Source organism: Felis catus, chromosome C1, assembly GCF_018350175.1.
Source record: "Felis catus isolate Fca126 chromosome C1, F.catus_Fca126_mat1.0, whole genome shotgun sequence".
Classification (NCBI taxonomy): domain Eukaryota; kingdom Metazoa; phylum Chordata; class Mammalia; order Carnivora; family Felidae; genus Felis; species Felis catus.
This window is the reverse complement of record NC_058375.1, coordinates 175,865,433-175,884,440: the sequence shown is the minus strand read 5'-3', so window position 1 is coordinate 175,884,440 and position 19,008 is coordinate 175,865,433. Positions and strand designations below refer to the sequence as shown.

At 36.3% G+C, this 19,008-nt stretch overlaps 1 protein-coding gene across 1 annotated transcript in view; it reads left to right on the top strand.

Moving 5' to 3' along the window:
• COL5A2 (collagen type V alpha 2 chain) overlaps positions 1-11,316 on the top strand; it is a 147,609-nt gene extending 136,293 nt beyond the window's left edge. The window contains exons 48-54 of the mRNA XM_003990962.5: positions 1,345-1,452; positions 1,821-1,874; positions 2,893-3,000; positions 5,137-5,428; positions 6,151-6,338; positions 8,618-8,857; positions 9,617-11,316. Coding sequence (XP_003991011.2) covers positions 1,345-1,452; positions 1,821-1,874; positions 2,893-3,000; positions 5,137-5,428; positions 6,151-6,338; positions 8,618-8,857; positions 9,617-9,763 — 1,137 coding nt within the window. The 3' untranslated portion in view covers positions 9,764-11,316. The remainder of the gene's footprint in view (positions 1-1,344; positions 1,453-1,820; positions 1,875-2,892; positions 3,001-5,136; positions 5,429-6,150; positions 6,339-8,617; positions 8,858-9,616) is intronic.
• The last annotated feature ends 7,692 nt before the right edge of the window (positions 11,317-19,008 follow it).

Genomic DNA, 19,008 nt, shown 5'->3' with positions numbered 1-19,008 from the left:
AAAAATTTTAGGGCATTCCCAAAATAAAAGAACCTCTCTAACATGAAAGCATTCAGGCTGATTTTAGTATTTAAATTTGTATTGTTATATAGAATATGTAAAAGTAACTGAGAACTAATTTTATTATAAAAAGATTCACATACTGTTTGACAATTAGGATGTACAAATTTAAAAAAGGGGGTGGGGAGAGAACCAAAAAAATAGAACAAGAAATATTCAGAGAAAAATTAACCTGAGAGCCAGTCTATTTGATGATATTTTTCATTCTCTGAAGTCAGACTGACAGTTTGAATGGTCTTTAGGAAAACTAAAGAGAGCAGAAGCTGTTGCTATATAGTACATGACCCTATGCTTCTTGGCCATTTACCATGAACCACTGGACCCCTGGAGCTGCTTCTATTTCCTAAGACTTAAAAAACAAACAAACAAACAAAAACAACCAAATAAAAAGGCAGCCCAAGACTGATCAGACTGATCTGTTCATTCCCACCTCTTCTCTAGGCACAGCTTCTCAGCACAGCTCTGTGCTGACAGTTCAGAGCCTGGAGCCTGCTTTGGATTCTGTGTCTCCCTCTCTTGCTGCCCCTCCCTGGCTCGCACTCTGTCTCTCTCTCCCTAAAAAATAAAATAAACATTAAATTTTTTTAAAATACATCATTTTAGTGTAATGCAGTATAAACATTGAAAAATCTGAATCATTAGGAAAGCAGTATTATATATCTTATGTTTTTAGCGATCACCTTCATTTTTTGAGAAAAAAGGACAAAAACTTCTAGGTCTAATTCTATAAGTAACTATGTTAGTTCATACAGTAGTCCCTCCTCCCCTATTTTGCTCTGTCGGTTTTCAGTTACCCATAGTCAACTGCAGTCAGGAAGCGATTAATCCTCCTGACATATTATCAGAAGGTCAATAGCAGCCTAACACTACGTCACAAGGCCTACATCATTCACCTGGCTCATCTCATCACATAGGCATTTTATCATCTCACATTATCACAGGAAGAACAGCGAATATAGTACAATAAGATATTTTAAGACAGAAAGACCACATTCATATAACTGTTATTATAGTATATTGTTGTAATTGTTCTATTTTATTATTAGTTATCGTTAATCTCTTAATTCGTGCCTAATTTATAAATTAAATTTTATCATAGGTATGTATGTATAGGAACAAATATAGTATATATAGTGCTCAGGTATCCACTGTGGATCGTAGAACTTATCCCCCATAGATAAGGGGGGACTACTGCAAGATTGTACTAAATACAATTGTAAAAATTAAAATTGTAGTAAATTGTAATCTTAACAAGCAATATCCATTCCATGACCCTATTTCTAGGGACCTCAAGGACCTCGAGGTGACAAAGGTGATCATGGAGACCGAGGTGACCGAGGTCAGAAGGGTCACAGAGGTTTCACTGGTCTTCAAGGTCTTCCTGGACCTCCCGTAAGTTATTCCTTGAAGTATTATTTGCCTGCTATATGAAAATACACAGGTATCTTGACATGAATATTTATTTGTCTATAAAATGGTTGGACTTTTTGTATCTTATTTTCATTTTGAAGCATATCTTGATGAATATTTAATTACCCAGTTGCCCATTATAATTTGCCAATATGTATATATGTCAGGATATATGTTCCCTTACTCCTACAGTTTAGTATTAGTCAACTTATGTATACATCATAGAGACTGAAGACTTTAAGAAATTAGCGTATGCTGCTAAAGTCAATGAGAGCACATTTTTAAAAGCTGAGAATGGCAAAATGTAGGTGTAAATATTTTGGCAACATTTTTTACTTTTTCCTACTTAGGGTCCAAATGGTGAACAAGGCAGTGCTGGAATTCCTGGACCATTTGGCCCTAGAGTAAGTAACGAAACCTAGTAGGTTGCTGATGTAAATAATAATGCTGTTGGTAACAAAATGCCTGGGCTTCAGTATCATTTTCATGGCATTGAAGCAGGAGTCAGGCCCAGGCTGTCTGCAGTTGGAAGCAAATACATGAGACAAACCATTCAGCAATTACCTTTATGTAGAAATTTTCTGAAATATGACGTATTACTTCATGGAACCATGAAGTACCTAGTGTGCATATACTCATCTGTTACTTCATTTTCTTACTCTGTGTTCATAGAAATTTCCATTACATTTGTACTCTTTGAGAATATATAATAGGACTTACCATGAAGTAGAAACAGATTTTGAGGCTGGATATGTTTTTTTTTCTTTAAGTAAGTGAGATACTTTCCCAGAAAGTATGAGTTTGCATAAGCCTAATTTGGAAGCAAATCATAAAATGAAATCAATATTTGAAGCTTTTAAAAATTCTACATTAGTGTTAATCCTGCCTCTAATAGGCCTCCAATATGCCTCCAATTAATGTCATAAGACAATTGATACATAATTATTTTAAAAAATCATTGGAAAGAATTTCTGCTATGTCTAAATACAGTGTAAGCAAATCATACATAACACTGAGATGTGATGAGATCCTGGGGGATACACACAAATTTAACTTATATCAATCCCTATAACTTCCGTCATTTTCTTAGTCCTACGTTAATTAAGTTTTTAATTAACTTTCCAATATATGAGATTTGATGAAACAGCCTTCTTCCAAAAAAAGTAGATAACCAGTCCATTAAAGTTTTTAACTGAATGCTGGTTAAAACCAAAGCTGAATGCTTTGAGCAGCTTGTATGATGGAGAGTTCATGTATGATGAAACAGGGAACATTAGAGAGCCAGAACTCTATTGACTAGTCATTAAGAATATGCATGAGAAACCTTTGTGACAACTCCATAAGGAAAATAATTCTTTGATTAGATGGTCATTGTAAACGTTTTCTTCATAGAATCTAAAATATAGTCTTTGTTTCTGGCAGGGTCCTCCAGGCCCAGTTGGTCCTTCAGGTAAAGAAGGAAACCCTGGGCCACTGGGGCCTATAGGGCCTCCTGGTGTGCGGGGCAGTGTCGGAGAAGCAGGACCTGAGGTAATCACAGGGGTTTGCATGCAGGTGATGCTATTGGTTCCCATCGCTTAGATTCTATCCAGGGAACATCTGTGCAGCATGATGGACGAGAGATTTAAGGAACTCTGAAAACAAACCTAAAAGTCACACAAGAGCTTGTCTAAGTAACTCAAATATTTTAATACCGATTATTCAGAGTATGTAAAATTAGAGTCCAAGCTACCAAATGTAACTTGACTTCATGTGACATCAAGGAGAGAAAAGAGCAATTATAATTAAAATTATGAAAATGTTGCTTTGCTTTCAATGGCAATATGCTAAATGTGAGATTTGATAAATATAGTCATTCATGGAAATGTTAGAAAGGGGAAAGTATGAAATTAAAGTTTTTCTCTATTGAAAATGACATTTAGAAAGGATTTAAATTAAAACTTTTTTGAGAAAATTTCCAACAATATGAAGTTGGGAAACAGCAGGAATTCGGGAAACATCCTCATATATCTGCCATGCACATGTATATGTGTATGCATGTATGTATACGAGTTTTGCATCCGTCTCTGGTGTTTCTTCCTCTCTGGTCTTATTTACCTTTCCCTCCTTATCCTGTCTCTTCCTTTTACTGGTATTATCATGAAATTAAATATTTATTATTTATTATATGAATGGAATAGCCTTATTTTTTCTATGGTCAAGAGGAATATTTCCTATTTATTTCTCTGTGCATGGAGAACAGCTACAGATTTGGAATCTGACTTATGTGGCTCTTGTTTGACTTTATTCTGTGGGTCAGCAGTCCTTAATAGAAAAAACATCAAACAAACAAACAACAAAAAAACCAAAAAACTCTTCTCCTCATTATCAGAAAGGAATGCATAGAATCATGATATGACCTTACTGGGGGGAAAAAAAAAGAAAGAAAGAAAAAACGGTTTAACAGTCTGTTGAGGATGAAGCAGGGTTGGCACTGAAGGGTGAAGCAACTTGTCCAGAGCCACTTGACGAGTGGCATGGCAAGTTCAGAGCTCTAGCCCTCTGACTGCCAGGATTGTGCTCCCCACAGGAGACATGGATGCCACATCTCTTCCGGTTGTCAGCTGATTCTCTCAAGTCACTGAGCTCTTCCTTGGGAAATTGCAGAAAGGGTTGATGGCGAGGATCCACTTCCAAGCCCTGAAACTTTTTGTGCTTATCTCCCTACTATTCCAATAGTTCTTGTTTGGCAAAAAAAAAAAAAAAAAAAAAAAAGAGAGAGAGAGAGAGAAAGAGAGAGCTGTTTACTTTTGTTGATAAAAAGGCTAAGGAGAACTTCCTCCAGTTTTGTTTAGTACAGAGAATTTTGATCTACACACCAATTAATGCACATAAAACAACTTTCTATACTTTCCCCTGTAATTGGAAGACGGGGAGAATTCTTCTGTGAGTGTTTCTTGTGGGTATGTCCTTGATAGAGATGTGAGGTCTTAAAGAACTAGCACCCACAACTCTTTTACATCTCCTTTTCCAGCTTGTGTCCATAAATCCTTTTAAAACGTTTTAGTTGTGCTTTGCCCCAAATAGTGTGGAAATGAATATACATATCTATACATTCTTTTTTTTATTTTTTTTTTAATTTTTTTTTTCAACGTCTATTTATTTTTGGGACAGAGAGAGAGAGAGAGAGCATGAACGGGGGAGGGGCAGAGAGAGAGGGAGACACAGAATCGGAAACAGGCTCCAGGCTCTGAGCCATCAGCCCAGAGCCTGACGCGGGGCTTGAACTCACGGACTGCGAGATCGTGACCTGGCTGAAGTCGGACGCTTAACCGACTGCGCCACCCAGGCGCCCCTATACATTCTTAACACAAAATATATTGTTATCTTTAAGAGCAAATGTTTTGCACTTTGATTTTTATTGATCTCAGATGCTGACTTGCAGACAATGTTGTCTGATAAAAGTTACACATCATTTCTCATCCTTAGGAAGTTAGAGGTTGGCAGGCCAGAGCCATCTAATTTTATTAAAAGGTCATGAGGTCATAGATCCGTCAATGCCATCAGACTGCAGTATAGCCATGTAACTCCCTATGCACCAAGTCCCATCAGTGCCATTGTGTCCAACTGAAAAACAAAAACAAAAAAAACATATTAACTGTGTTTCTGATGTTTTTTAAAAATTAGGGTCCTCCTGGTGAGCCTGGTCCACCTGGCCCCCCGGGTCCCCCCGGCCACCTTACCGCTGCTCTTGGGGATATCATGGGTCACTACGATGAGAGCATGCCAGATCCACTTCCAGAGTTTACTGAAGATCAGGCGGCTCCTGATGACAAAAACAAAACTGACCCAGGGGTCCATGCTACCCTGAAGTCACTCAGTAGTCAGATTGAAACTATGCGCAGCCCTGATGGCTCTAAAAAGCATCCAGCCCGGACTTGTGATGATTTAAAGCTTTGCCATTCTGCAAAGCAGAGCGGTGAGTACACACGTGCCCGTTTGAGCAAAGTCCGTTGTTTCCCATTGTGTTCTCGACTGCATCCCAAAATATTTGATTGACTCTCTACTTAGAGACAGACACAAAAGGCAAAATGGCAAACATCACAGTATTTATGCGTTAGTGGTGGGGACAGTCAGTGACATGAAAAATTATAAGATAAGATGATAAGTATTACAAAAGAGGACATATTCTATTGATCCATTTTCATGTAGTTACAGAGACAATTTATAGCATTTTAATTGTATTTCAACTCATTTACTTATTTTATTCATAGTTTTGACAATATGTTATTTTATTACATTCCAATTATAGTTTGCTTTAGAATATTATCCTTCTAAATTTCATGAGAACACATCCATTTTGGCAAACCACTTAATTATGGTGGATTATCTCTTTTTGGTAGAGGTTTCTCATTTATAAAATGAGGATTATGGTATTTCCTTCCCATGTATATGTTGAGCCTTTAGCACATGATTTGGCAAAGTGCCTTAGAACAGTGCTTCCTGTGTAGAAAGGACTCAAATGTGTACCAGTTACTTTTTCCTTAACTGCAGAGTATTTTCTTAACTGAGATATTCTCTCTTAAAAAAGTCCTTAATCAGTGAATTCATATTTTCAAACCCTCTGTTAATTCTTCTAGAGACTCATAATCATGCTTGAAATTCTCTTTATGTGGCAAATATTTTTATTTTGGAAAATAGGCGAGTACTGGATTGATCCTAACCAGGGATCTGCTGAAGATGCAATCAAAGTTTACTGCAACATGGAAACAGGAGAAACATGTATTTCAGCAAACCCATCCAGTGTGCCTCGTAAAACCTGGTGGGCCAGCAAATCTTCTGACCATAAGCCTATTTGGTATGGTCTTGATATGAATAGAGGATCTCAGGTAATTTAATATGCTTACTTAAAATTGTATTCTTTGCTTTTCATTATTTATTGTACTTTCTTTATTTAGGATTATGCTATTATTTTTGCCCAAATTTATTATTGCATAAACAAATTTTGCTATAAATTATATTAACATAAATTTTGCATGACAAATTTTGCATGGAATGTGGAAAAGTAACTATTTTTAATATTAGTTCCTTTAATGCATGTGACACTGATTGTGGAGTATATCTAAAGGGATCTTGCCAGAGTTGAAAGACAGGGATTATCCTTAGTGTCAGGAGACCTTGGTGACAAGTACCTGCATCTCTTGCTGACATTGTGACCTCAGGAAGTCACTTAACCTTTTGGAGCCTTGTTCTAGCATTTTTAAAAAAGTTTTGTTTATTTATTTTGTGAGAGAGACAGAGGATGAACGGGGAGGGGAAGAGAGAGAGAGAGAGAGAGAGAGAGAGAGAGAGAGAGAGAGAGAGAAATAATCCCTCCATGCTCACAGCGCAGCACAGGGCTTGATCCTATGAACCATAAGATCATAACCTGAGCCGAAATTAAGACTTGGTTGCTCATGCTACTGAGCCACCAGGTGCCCCAGTTTTGCCATTTTATTTTATTTTATTTTATTTTATTTTATTTTATTTTATTTTTTTATATGTTTATTTATTTTTGAAAGAGAAAGAGAGAGAGAGAGAGAGAGAGAGAGAGAGAGCACAAGCTGGGGAAGGGAGGAGAGAGAGACAGGGAGACACAGAATCCGGAGAAGGCTCCAGGCTCTGAGCTGTCAGCACAGAGCCCAACTTGGGGCTCAAACTCATAAACTGTGAGATCATGACCTGAGTCGAAGTCAGCCACTTAACTGACTGAGCCACCCAGGTGCCCCCAGTTTTGCAATTTTAAAGTGAAAGTGATAATATATTGCAGTCTCTGTGTATATCTGGTACATGATAAGCTATAAATAAATATTAGATAATCACTGTAATAGTATTTTTAATAATTAAATCACTTTGTAAGCTTTGTAGTATTATTTAAACTTAAGGTGTCTTTGCAATTACACTTGAACCTTGAACAACACAGGGGTTAGGGACAAAAACCAGTCAAAAATCTGTGCAGTCAGAAATCTGCATACAACTTTTGAGTCCCCCAAAACTTAACAACTAATTGCCTACTGTTGACTGGAAGACTTACCAATAACATAAACAGTTGATCAACACATATTTTGTATGTTATATGGATTATATACTCTATTCTCACAATAAAGTAAGCTAGAGAAAAGAAAATGTAACTCAGGAGGAGGAGAAAATACATTCACAGCACTGTACTGTGTATGTTGAAAAAATTCTGTGTGTAAGTGGACCCATGCAGTTCAAACCCATATTATTCATGGTCAACTGCATATGAATTTATTAATATGTTTCCTTTACGTTTCTTTCATGGTCCTGTATTTAGATTCTCAACCAGCCTTGCCATTTCCTATTATAATAAGAATATTTCATTCTGGATCTCTTTATGGCAGCCTAACTCTGAAACTTTCTTCTCAACTCTGCTTCTGACCTTTCCTCAGAATTCATGTTACCAGTAAACATAATGAGATATTATAGGTGTGTACAGGATATACTAGAGTCTAAAATTATTTAATGGGTAGGAAATTTTAACGTTTAAATACACCCAATTGAAATGTAATTTAGTCAATATACTATGTAAAAGGCTTAAATAGGAGCATTGAAAATAGAGCTTAAAAGAGGAGCAGAAAAGAAGCTTCTTTATGTTTCAAATTTTTTTGATTATCTGTTTTTGTTAGCTGATAGCTTGTAATACATATTTCCTGTAAGTATGTAACAGTGGGTTTAAAGAATTAAGTTCCAATTCTTATTATAATTAGCAATAAGGACAGTGAGTTATTTTTGATACATGATTGAGCTAGTGCTCAGGTATAACTGCTAAAAAGCAATATGCAAGATTTTTTTAAACAGAAGCAGATTTCTAAAATACTTATATTTTCTCTAGTGAGTTGTAATTGTCATTGATTTCATTACCTTTTGTTTGGGGTAATAAAGACAGAGGTTCTCCCTTGTGAGTATTCATAGAAGTTTTAAAATATTTTTATATATAGGTAGAGTATGTTGTTATATGAAAGAATAAAAGTAATACTCTTTGAAATTGATGTCTGAAATCACACATGCACACAGACACGCAGACACATACACAGACACACACACACACACACAGCACTTATTAAAACCTTTCAGTGCTTCCTATAACAAAGACTCTTTGTTTCTCTAGTTTGTTTATGGAGACCATCGGTCACCTAATGCAGCCATTACTCAAATGACCTTCTTGCGCCTTTTATCAAAAGAAGCTTCCCAGAACATTACTTACATCTGTAAAAACAGTGTAGGATACATGGATGATCAAGCCAAAAACCTCAAGAAAGCTGTGGTTCTCAAAGGGTCAAATGACTTGGAAATCAAAGCAGAGGGAAATGTTAGATTCAGATACATAGTTCTTCAAGATACTTGCTCTGTAAGTACTTTTAATCTATATATTGATCTGGTTGAGTAAAAATGTATTTTGTTAAAAATGCTGCATTGGCAGAAGTGGGGGCAATTTTACCCAGTATATGATTATGCATAATAGCTTCACTTATACTTTTTATAGCTTAGTATAGCTATAGTGAATAGTATAGTATAGCTTAGTGAAGCTTAGTATAGCTTCACTTATACTCTTTAGCATAATTGTGAATGTGTATTAGTACATGAAGCATGGTAGAAGTTTTAATACGATAATTAACAAAGGACCGGATCCTTGGGATTCAACGCAGCTCTTCTGCAAATTCACTTTGGTTCTCCTGCAAGTCACTTTATTTCAGCTCAGTTACATGCTTAAAATTCCTTGATTCTGAAACAGATAATCAATCTGAGATACTCCTTGTATTTTTCACTGATTTGTATGTCTCCCCATTTGTATATATAGATATAAAAAAGGAAAATATTTCATGGTGAATTATTTCATTTGTGAAAAGCAAAAAAGGCTTTCACAGTTTATGTTGTTAGTGACCATTTGGGAAGCTGCAAAAGAACAAAAGGCATTTTCTCAATTTAAAGTATGTAAGAAATGCCTCCAGCTATGCCAGTACAGCTTGATATTAACAGTGCTCTTAATTTCAAGTAGTGCACTGAAAGAAATTGCTTTCACATTATCAAGTTTGGCTTGGAAGTTTATGCCTAACATCTTTGGAATAATTTGTATATACTATTAACCTGTTGCACCATTTAATTCTAGAAACGAAATGGAAATGTGGGCAAGACCATCTTTGAATATAGAACACAGAATGTGGCACGCTTGCCCATCATAGATCTTGCCCCTGTGGATGTTGGCAGCACAGACCAAGAATTTGGCATCGAAATTGGGCCAGTTTGTTTTGTGTAAAGCAAGCCAAGATACATCGACAATGAGCACCACCCCCGCCATCAATGACCACCACCATTCACAAGAATTTTGACTGTTTGAAGCTGATCCTGAGACTCTTGAAGTAATGGCTGATCCTGCGTCAGCATTGTATATATGGTCTTAAGTGCCTGGCCTCCTTATCCTTCAGAATATTTATTTTACTTACAATCCTCAAGTTTTAATTGATTTAAAATATTTTTCAATACAGCAGTTTAGGTTTAAGACGACCAATGACATTGACCACCTTTTAAAAAAGTAAACTGATTGAATAAAATGAATCTCCGTTTTCTTCAATTTATTTCAATGTAATGACAAAGTTGCTTAGTATTTATGAGAAAATTCTTCTTCCTGGCAGGTAGCTTAAAGAGTGGGGTATGTAAAACCACAACACATGTTTGTTTCACTTGACTGTAGTTTGAAAAATACAAAGTAGTGCCCTTTTGTGACCTCTCATTCCCAAATTATCAATTAAAAATGAAATCAGAATGTTTACCCTTGTGATTGAAACCCACATGCATGTCTAGAGATTGTGTAACTACCATAGGGACTCTTCAAAGAGAACTTGAAAAAAACCCCATCAATTTCTCACTGTATTAAATGGAATTTTTAAATACTATACATTCATTGGAATTTCTGGAAAACAAAGTGATCTGAAATTTTTGTAAAGGGTGGTAAGTTCAGACTTTTTCTCATTCAAATTTAAAGGTACCTTTCCCTCTTGACTCAGTCTATCAATATAGATAGAAGTTACCATGAATATACCATTGAATACATTTGCACTTTCTTGTTTAAGAAGACATTGAATGAAAAATAATTTACATGTACAACTTTATAAACATATGTCCAGGACCCAAAGTCGAGAGTCTTCCACATGTACAATCTCATCATCCTGAAGGCTATAATGAAGAAAAAGATTTAGAAACTCAAGTGGTGGAGCTGACTCTAATCAAATGTGATGATTGGAAGTAGAACATTTGGCCTTTGAACTCTCATAGGAAAAGTGACCCAACATTTCTTAGCATGAGCTACCTCATCTCTAGAAGCTGGGATGGACTTACTATTCTTGTTTATATTTTAGATACTAAAAGGTGCTATGCTTCTGTTATTATTCCAAGACTGGAGATAGGCAGGGCTAAAATGTATTATTATTTTTCCTCTAATGATGGTGCTAAAATTCCTTTTATAAAAATTTTTAAAAATAAAGATGGTTTCACCAATACCATTTGTGAAAAAATAACTGTTAGACTTCCCATTTCTGAAACAAGGAGCATTGTTCCAGTGCCTTTTCATTGTTCATCTGTCATACTGTATCTGGAATGTTTTGTGATACTTGCATGTTTCTTAGACCAGAACATGTAGGTCCCCTTGTGTCTCAAGGTTTTTTTCCCCCTTAAATGCATTTGTTGGCTCCATTTTTATTTTTTCTTTAAAAATAAACAGCTGGGACCATCCCAAAGGACAAGCCATGCACGCAACTTTAGTCATGTATCTCTGCAAAGCATCAAATTAAATGCACGCTTTTGTCATGTCAATGGCTTTCGTTTTGTGAAATTCCTTTGAACATATTAGATCCATTTTATTTCCAATAGTGAAAAGTAAAGTGTTGTGGTATTCTTTACTTGCCATTTACTTAAAGGATAAAACAACAAATACCTCCCATTGTGTACATACTGGCTTAGAAATGAAAATCAATTTTAAAATCACCCACAAAGGCAACATGACACTAATTATCACTGTCTTTGCCCTTAAAAATCTCAGGTAGTATTATTGATAAAAAGAGAAATGCAACTGGTTTTTCATGGTTGAATAAACTGTGATAATAAAATGTCTGTTTCAAAGTATAACACATATGAATTTAGCCTAAATGTTTTCAGAGTTTTATTTTCAGTATTTATTTCACAACTTTATTTTTCCCCAAGTTGGTTATTATTTGAGCTCTACATCTTACATTTGAATATTTATATACCTAAGGACATTTGTGACTTTTGTTTGTATTAAAACTTCCTTCAATGGGGCGCCTGGGTGGCGCAGTCGGTTAAGCGTCCGACTTCAGCCAGGTCACGATCTTGCGGTCCGTGAGTTCGAGCTCCGCGTCGGGCTCTGGGCTGATGGCTCAGAGCCTGGAGCCTGTTTCCGATTCTGTGTCTCCCTCTCTCTCTGCCCCTCCCCCGTTCATGCTCTGTCTCTCTCTGTCCCAAAAATAAATAAACGTTGAAAAAAAAAATTTAAAAAAAAAAAAAAAAAACTTCCTTCAAATCCAACCTATAAAGCTTGTACAAGTTTAGATAGATAAACCAGAAATATGTGGTGATTCTCTTAAGTCAAAAACACTAAATAATCTCTAGCTATAGAAATACCAGCTCTTATTTGGAGCTCAGGAATAAAAGTTTGCCCCAGACAATTCCAAAAGCCCTCAAATTACTTGCCTGAGTTCTAGATCGATAGGTCCCACTAGACTCATGGACCTCTTTACCTTTCTAAATGATATTTCAAACTCTACATGATCAAAAGTGAACTAATCTATAGCTAGGGAGGATGATGACATTAATTTAATATTAATTTATTAAAAATACAAGTGAAAATTTGCCTAATTAACAGAAATGAAAAAAAAATAGCAAAGAAAGCATAAAGAATGCTGAAAAAGTCCCAAACTCATAAAATGTGTTAAATTATGGCCAAGTTGAATAATTTATTCCCAATTGAAAAGAGATTCAGAGAAATTATAGTCAAAATTCCTTCTCAATAGAGTGGTGTTATATGGCAGAAAGCAGATGCAAGAAAATACTGGAGGAGAAAAAGAACACTGATTAGAACTACCTCAGAGTCCCTATCCCACCATGGAAAAGAGCATCTTAAAATAACATTTTTCTTTGAAATTATGAAGATTTCAGGAAAGACTAAGAATAATCTCTTAAAAGGTAATTTGGGGGCAGAGTTCCAACAATGGTAAACCAAGGCAATGATACCACATGACAACCAAAAGCCTGTGGAGCACAAGGCATGTCCATAAGCTGATTTTTTTTTTTTTAATCAAATGGCTGGATTACCCAAGAACAGCTTTTCTTCCCATTTTGCATCATTTTATCCAAATTTAATTGTTGGCATTCCCCAAGGATCAGTCTTTTTCTCTTTACCTTCACACACAATATTCTGTCATCACTGGCCATTATCTATGCCCACAGTTTTAATTACCATGTGTCAGTAGCTCCAAAATGCATATACACAGCACAAATCCCTTGGAGTTCGAGAAATGCATACATAAATGTTTAACTCACCATCTTCATTCAGTGTTCAGAAGTACTTGTAGCTCAGCATCTTAAAAAAAAAATTCTTGATATTTCTATCTCAAAGCTGGTTTTATATTCTGTGTTCCCTATCTCAGACAATAGCCTCACCATCCATCCATTTAGTCAGGCTAGAAACCTGGGAGTTGTTCTTGTCACCTCCCTCCCTCACCAAGCCAGAATTCTGGCATTGCTAAGTATTTTCAATTTTGCCTTGTGAAAATAAAGGAAACTTAATTTATAACAGAGTTGGGAAGCCCTGAAGGGAGAGCTCTTACAAACTACCACTTGTTGTAAGAAGTATATCTTGAATTTCCCAGCAGGAAAGAAGCATAATTTATGTACCCCAGCAGGTGGAAGGAAGAATTTCTCTTTGCCTAGCAACAGCACAACCAATGAGAATTCAGTGAAACAGTCCCTCCCAGCTTCTCCCTTCAGCTATAAAAACAAGACTCCAGACTTGCTATGGCTTATGGGTTCACAGTAGTTTGCTGGTTCCGAATTGCAATTCCTCTGCTATTTCCAAATAAACTCATTTTGAGTAAAATAACTGGTGCTTTTGTATTTTTTTTAAGTCAGCCTAATGTTTCTTAAAACCATATTCTTCTCTCTGCGTCCCCTGCCACTATGCTAGTCCACATTATCATTATCTCTCACCTGGGCTCCTTCAGTAGCCTTCCAATAGGTTTTCAGGTATTCATTGTTGTGTTTTTCTGATCCATTCTTCCCAAAGAGCCAGAATGGTCAATTTGAAATACTGATCTGAATATGTCACTTCATTCTCCCTTGCTCCTTCCAATGTGCATGCGTGCATGCACACACACACACACACACACCCCTTAAAAAAACTTTAGTAGAAACTGTTAGGATAAAGATAAAAATCCTTAAACTCTGAGACTCTTCCATGACCTGACACCTGACTTTTGAAGCTTCATGTTGCCACTATCAGCCTTACTCTCTGCTCCACACACAATGGATTTATGTCCATTTCCTGAAAGGCTGATTCCCTAGCCTGTCAAAATATAATTGGATATGTATTCCTTCTGCTCAGTTTACTTGTACTCATCTTTTAGATTCTGTTTAGATACATCCTCACCCTTCACTATCACCCTGGTTAAATAAAGTCCCTGTTATAAATTCTCTTGGCACTCTGTACTTTTCCTTGTAGCACAACTACAATGCTTTATACAGTTGTATGATTATTCAGTTAGTGTCAGTCTTCTCTATTCATTGTTACAAGGGCAGGGGCTGTTTATAAGGATCTAACATACTGCCTGGTATTTGTGTTTATCCAAAACATATTGATTGAATGATGATAAATTATATACTGTGTAATTGGAAAAGTACATTTAGAGAGTATTAATACTTGATTTACTAGTGTGAAGTATATATAATTATTACTATGTATTATTGTTACTGTTTCTATTAGTATTACTGGATAGGAAACACACAAAAAAATAAATGATTCTATCTCCAATGGCAATAACAGCATATAACACTAAAAACTAAACCTGATGATAAATTTGTTGAACCTGACTAGAAAAACTATAACATTTGACTAAGATATGTAAAATAAGGTTAAAATGGGAATCAGTGTGACTTATTCTGACATAGAGAAGCTCAGTATTTGAGAAATGTAATTGTTTTTCCTAAATTCATGTCTAAATTAATTACAACCCCACTCAAAATCCCTATAGAATCTTAAAAACGTGGAACATGACAAAATCATTCTAAAGTTCATTGGAATAAAAAATACGCAAGAAAATGATGAGGAATCCCTCTCAAAACAGAAATGAGTAAAGATGGGTCACTGGCTCTACTAGATAAAATTAGATGAAAAATATAGAAAAAAAGCTACTGGCCACAGTGGAAGAAGAGTATTCAGAAATGAATCTATGTATCTATATTAGAATTTAACATATAATTAAATTCTCATTTACTAAAAAATATTACAGGCACTTGATAGACATTTATCATTTTATTTTATTTTTCTTTTATTTTAGAGAAAGAGTTCAGGTGGGGGAGAAGTGACAGAGGTAGAGAGAGAGAGAATCTTAAGCAGGCTACACAGCATTCAGTGCAGGGGACAACGTAGGGCTCAACCCGCTGACCCTGGGGTCATGACCCTGGGATCATGATTGCCACCCAGGCACCCAATATACATTTATAATTTTAAAGCATGTTTCCTTCTCTAATCCTCATACGAAGAAATTTCCCAAATGAACTGCATATTTCCATTTGAAAAGAAAAACCTCTAAATATATTAGAATAAAATATTTTGAGCAGCTTAATAATCTTGGAATGGGAGTGAAAACAAATATATAAATAATAAACTATTGGAAGATCAGATCTCAAAGACATTTTAAATCTAGATTATAAAACCTTACATGCATGTTCAAACTGGAAAACTTTATAATTATATATATACTTATATATATTTATATTTAATGTTATATATATAAATATGTATATATATATTTAACATTAGAACATTTATTAGAACAATGTATTTTGAGAGAAAGAAGAGTGCACAAACAAGGGAGGGGCAGAGAGAGAGGGAATGAGGGAGGGAGAGAGAAAATCTCAAGCAGGCTCCGCACTGTCAGGGCAGAGCCCGATGCAGGGCTCAGACTCACAAACCGTGAGATCATGACCCGAGCCAAAATCTACTTGGATGCTTAACCACTTGTGCCACCCAGGTGTCCAGAAAATTTTTGTAATTAACGTGACAGAAAGGGCTTAATAGATTTACTTACAGAAAGTTCTTAGGTATCAATAAGAAAAAAGCAAATAAAATATGCAAAATCCTATCTAGATAATTCACAGAGTCCATAATATAAAGGCCAACAAATATGTGGAAGATATTTCATATTATTAGAAATAAAGATGCAATGAAAACAGTAAGAGACTAAATTCTATCAGAATTTGACAAATTTTAAAATGTCTGATTGTAGTAGGTGTAAAGGAAGATGCAGGAAAACATACTTTTTGTCTGCTTTTTTTTTTTAACTGAATGTGGAAGTCATTTTCTCAAATTGGTTTATCTGGATTCCTATTAATGTGAAGAGTTGCCGTGGCCAGATGTGATCTGCAGGGAAGAGAAAGAGCAGGTGTACAATGGGGTATCTTCCAGGACCATCAATTTTACAGGATGACAAGTAACTTAAAGCATCATTTGTAAAAATTACAAGAACAGATATCGAACAGCGTGGAACTTAAAATCCACATGACAAAAGCAATTTTACAATGGTGGCAGACTGATTTAGGCTATAGCCTAGGAATTGGTTGTGGGTGCATGATTTGCATGTGTATTTCATGTAAGGATATTGGCACTTTTTAAATTTGGAATGTGAAACGATTATCCAGCCGATGCTACAGGAAGCCACTTCAAGCTTTATATTTACCGTTAAGTGGGTGAAACAGAACAACCCAGCAACTGAATTGGATAAATATGTGGTGACAGCTGATCTTGATGAAGCAAGTATTCACAGTGGAACTACAGAACTGAGCCATCTAAACTAGGCAGGGATTTGCAAAGAAGGGGAAGCAGAGAGGGATACCTGAGTCTTGAAGGATAAGAACTGTCTTGAGCAAGGGACCAGAAATAGAGAACAACATAGATCAAGGCACGGAGTTCTTAAAAGATGTGGCCTGTGTGGGGAGCCCCAAGTGAGCTGGCATGGCCATAGGCTGCATGCGAGCAGTTGTTGGGAAATAAAAGCAGCAGAAAGAGGTATCCTGAAGAAGCTTGCGTGTCAAGCTCAGGAGAATGAAAACTATCCTGGAGGAGTTTCTTTTAGGAAACTATTTTTGGTTTTCAGCGGAGAGTGTAAGCATACCGTCTAGAGGACCCTTGGAAGTGTGTGAGGAGGGTGTTTGTGCTTAGCATAAAAATTGGGAGATATTCTAGGTGTTTTGTGGATAGGCCAAAGATGCTGAATATCCTGCATTCAGGCCAATCCCTTTGAACAAAATCGAAACCATCCAATATATAAATAGAATGCTTATTGAAAAATACTGAATGAAAGGAAGACACATATTGTGATTTACATATTAGAAACGTCACCTTGGAAACAATACTTAAGGGAGAAATTTCAAAATGAGTGAGACTGAAAATAGAGAGATTAGTTAGAACAATGTTGGAGAAAAAGAAACAAGGAATAAGTCAAGGCCACTGAGGATGGAGAAAGAGGGATGGATTTGGGAGATATTTAAGAAATAGAATCAATAGAATATGATGAAAAAGAAGGGGGTGAGGCAGCAAGCAATTTCAGATAATTCTCAAGTTTCTAGGCTCGGTAGCTGGAGGGAAGATGGTGGCATTTACTAAGATGGGGAGTAGTTAAGGGGACAGGCCGAGGACACACGCAATGTGCCTGCAGAACATCCAGCTGGACGTAGGCTGGTATTATACTTAAAGATATTTGAGCCTTCCCATCAACGAGCTGTTAAAGCTTTGGATCACTCAAGAAGGAATTAAAAGGAGAGCAGTGAACTAGGACAGATCACTGGGAACATTGATGTTTAAGGGGGAAAAAAGAGAAAGAGAAAAGTTATATTCCTATTACTACCAGTATTATTTTTTAATTACAGCATCCTGAAACTTAGTTGTTAAAAGTAACCACAAACTTTGGAAAAGAGAGCTTGAAGCCACCTCTGATGCTGTAATGCAGTTATTGTTCTCATTTTTACACTTTCATGACTAAAGCCATGAAGGCCCAACAGAAGAAAATATGTGGATGAAAATTCTGGTTGAAAATCAATGTAGGCAAAGACACCAGTGAGGCTGTTACAATATGAAGCCCTAAAGATGAAATTCAGCATAATTCTATATAATTTTTTAAATTTTTTAATGTTTTATTATTTTTTTTTGAGAGACAGAGAGGGACAGAGTGTGAGCAGGGGAGGAGCAGAGACAGAGGGAGACACAGAATCTGAAGCAGGCTCCAGGCTCTGAGCTGTCGGCACAGAACCCGATGCAGGGCTTGAACTCACTGACCTTGGGATCATGACTTGAGCTGAAGTCAGATGCTCAACAGACTGAGCCACCCAGGAGCCCCAATAATTCTATATAAATTATGCTTATAAGTCTTTGATGAATTTTATTTTGATGCCACCAAGAAGCATTTCAAATGATACTTAATTCATATTAATGCCTTACCACGTGACTATCTTACAAGGTAAAAAACGAAAAACCCAAACTGCATTTCTTTGAATCAAAGAATATGATTTACCACCATTCAAGGACGGCACACCAAAAGCCTATGCATATAAGCAATTATGCTTAAATGCCACAGGTATCATAAGAGATCTGTCTGCATGTATGTGAAATAAAAAATACAGATTCAATGGTAATAAACAGAGGAAGGTAGAACAGCAATGTCAATGTGAACAATTTTCCCAACAGTTGAAGCTGTTCTAAGATAGATCATACAAGGGAAGACAGCTGGAGATACAGAATGATAACAATTAGCCACTAATAACAGAAATGGAAGACATCTGTAATGAAAATGTAAGCCCCAAAGATTCAGATAGGAAGGTGCAATGCAGTCCACGCTACTCCCTGGGACATCTGACGTGTTTCGCTACATAATGCTGTGCTCTGTGGGTTCCTCCAGGCAGTGAATGCCTTAATTCCTTAATATGTGCTCTTGCTGCCTCCACAGAGAATAGTCTCCAGGTGGCTTACATTCAAGACAAAATTTGAAAATCAGGCCCAAATCATTTTTATCAACAGCACTAACAATACCTTCCTTCTGTTCAGTTTCCTTTCTGTGCTCATAGCCCTTGAATTCATCACCATCTTAGCCCTTAAAATCAAATCCTCCTTTTCTTCAACCATTAAAAGCTACAGGATGCCAAATGAGACTCTTGCTGATGCTCTCTCCACAGCCTCCCTCCCACCACGTATACACCATGCTGACCTTTTCCCCTTTCCTT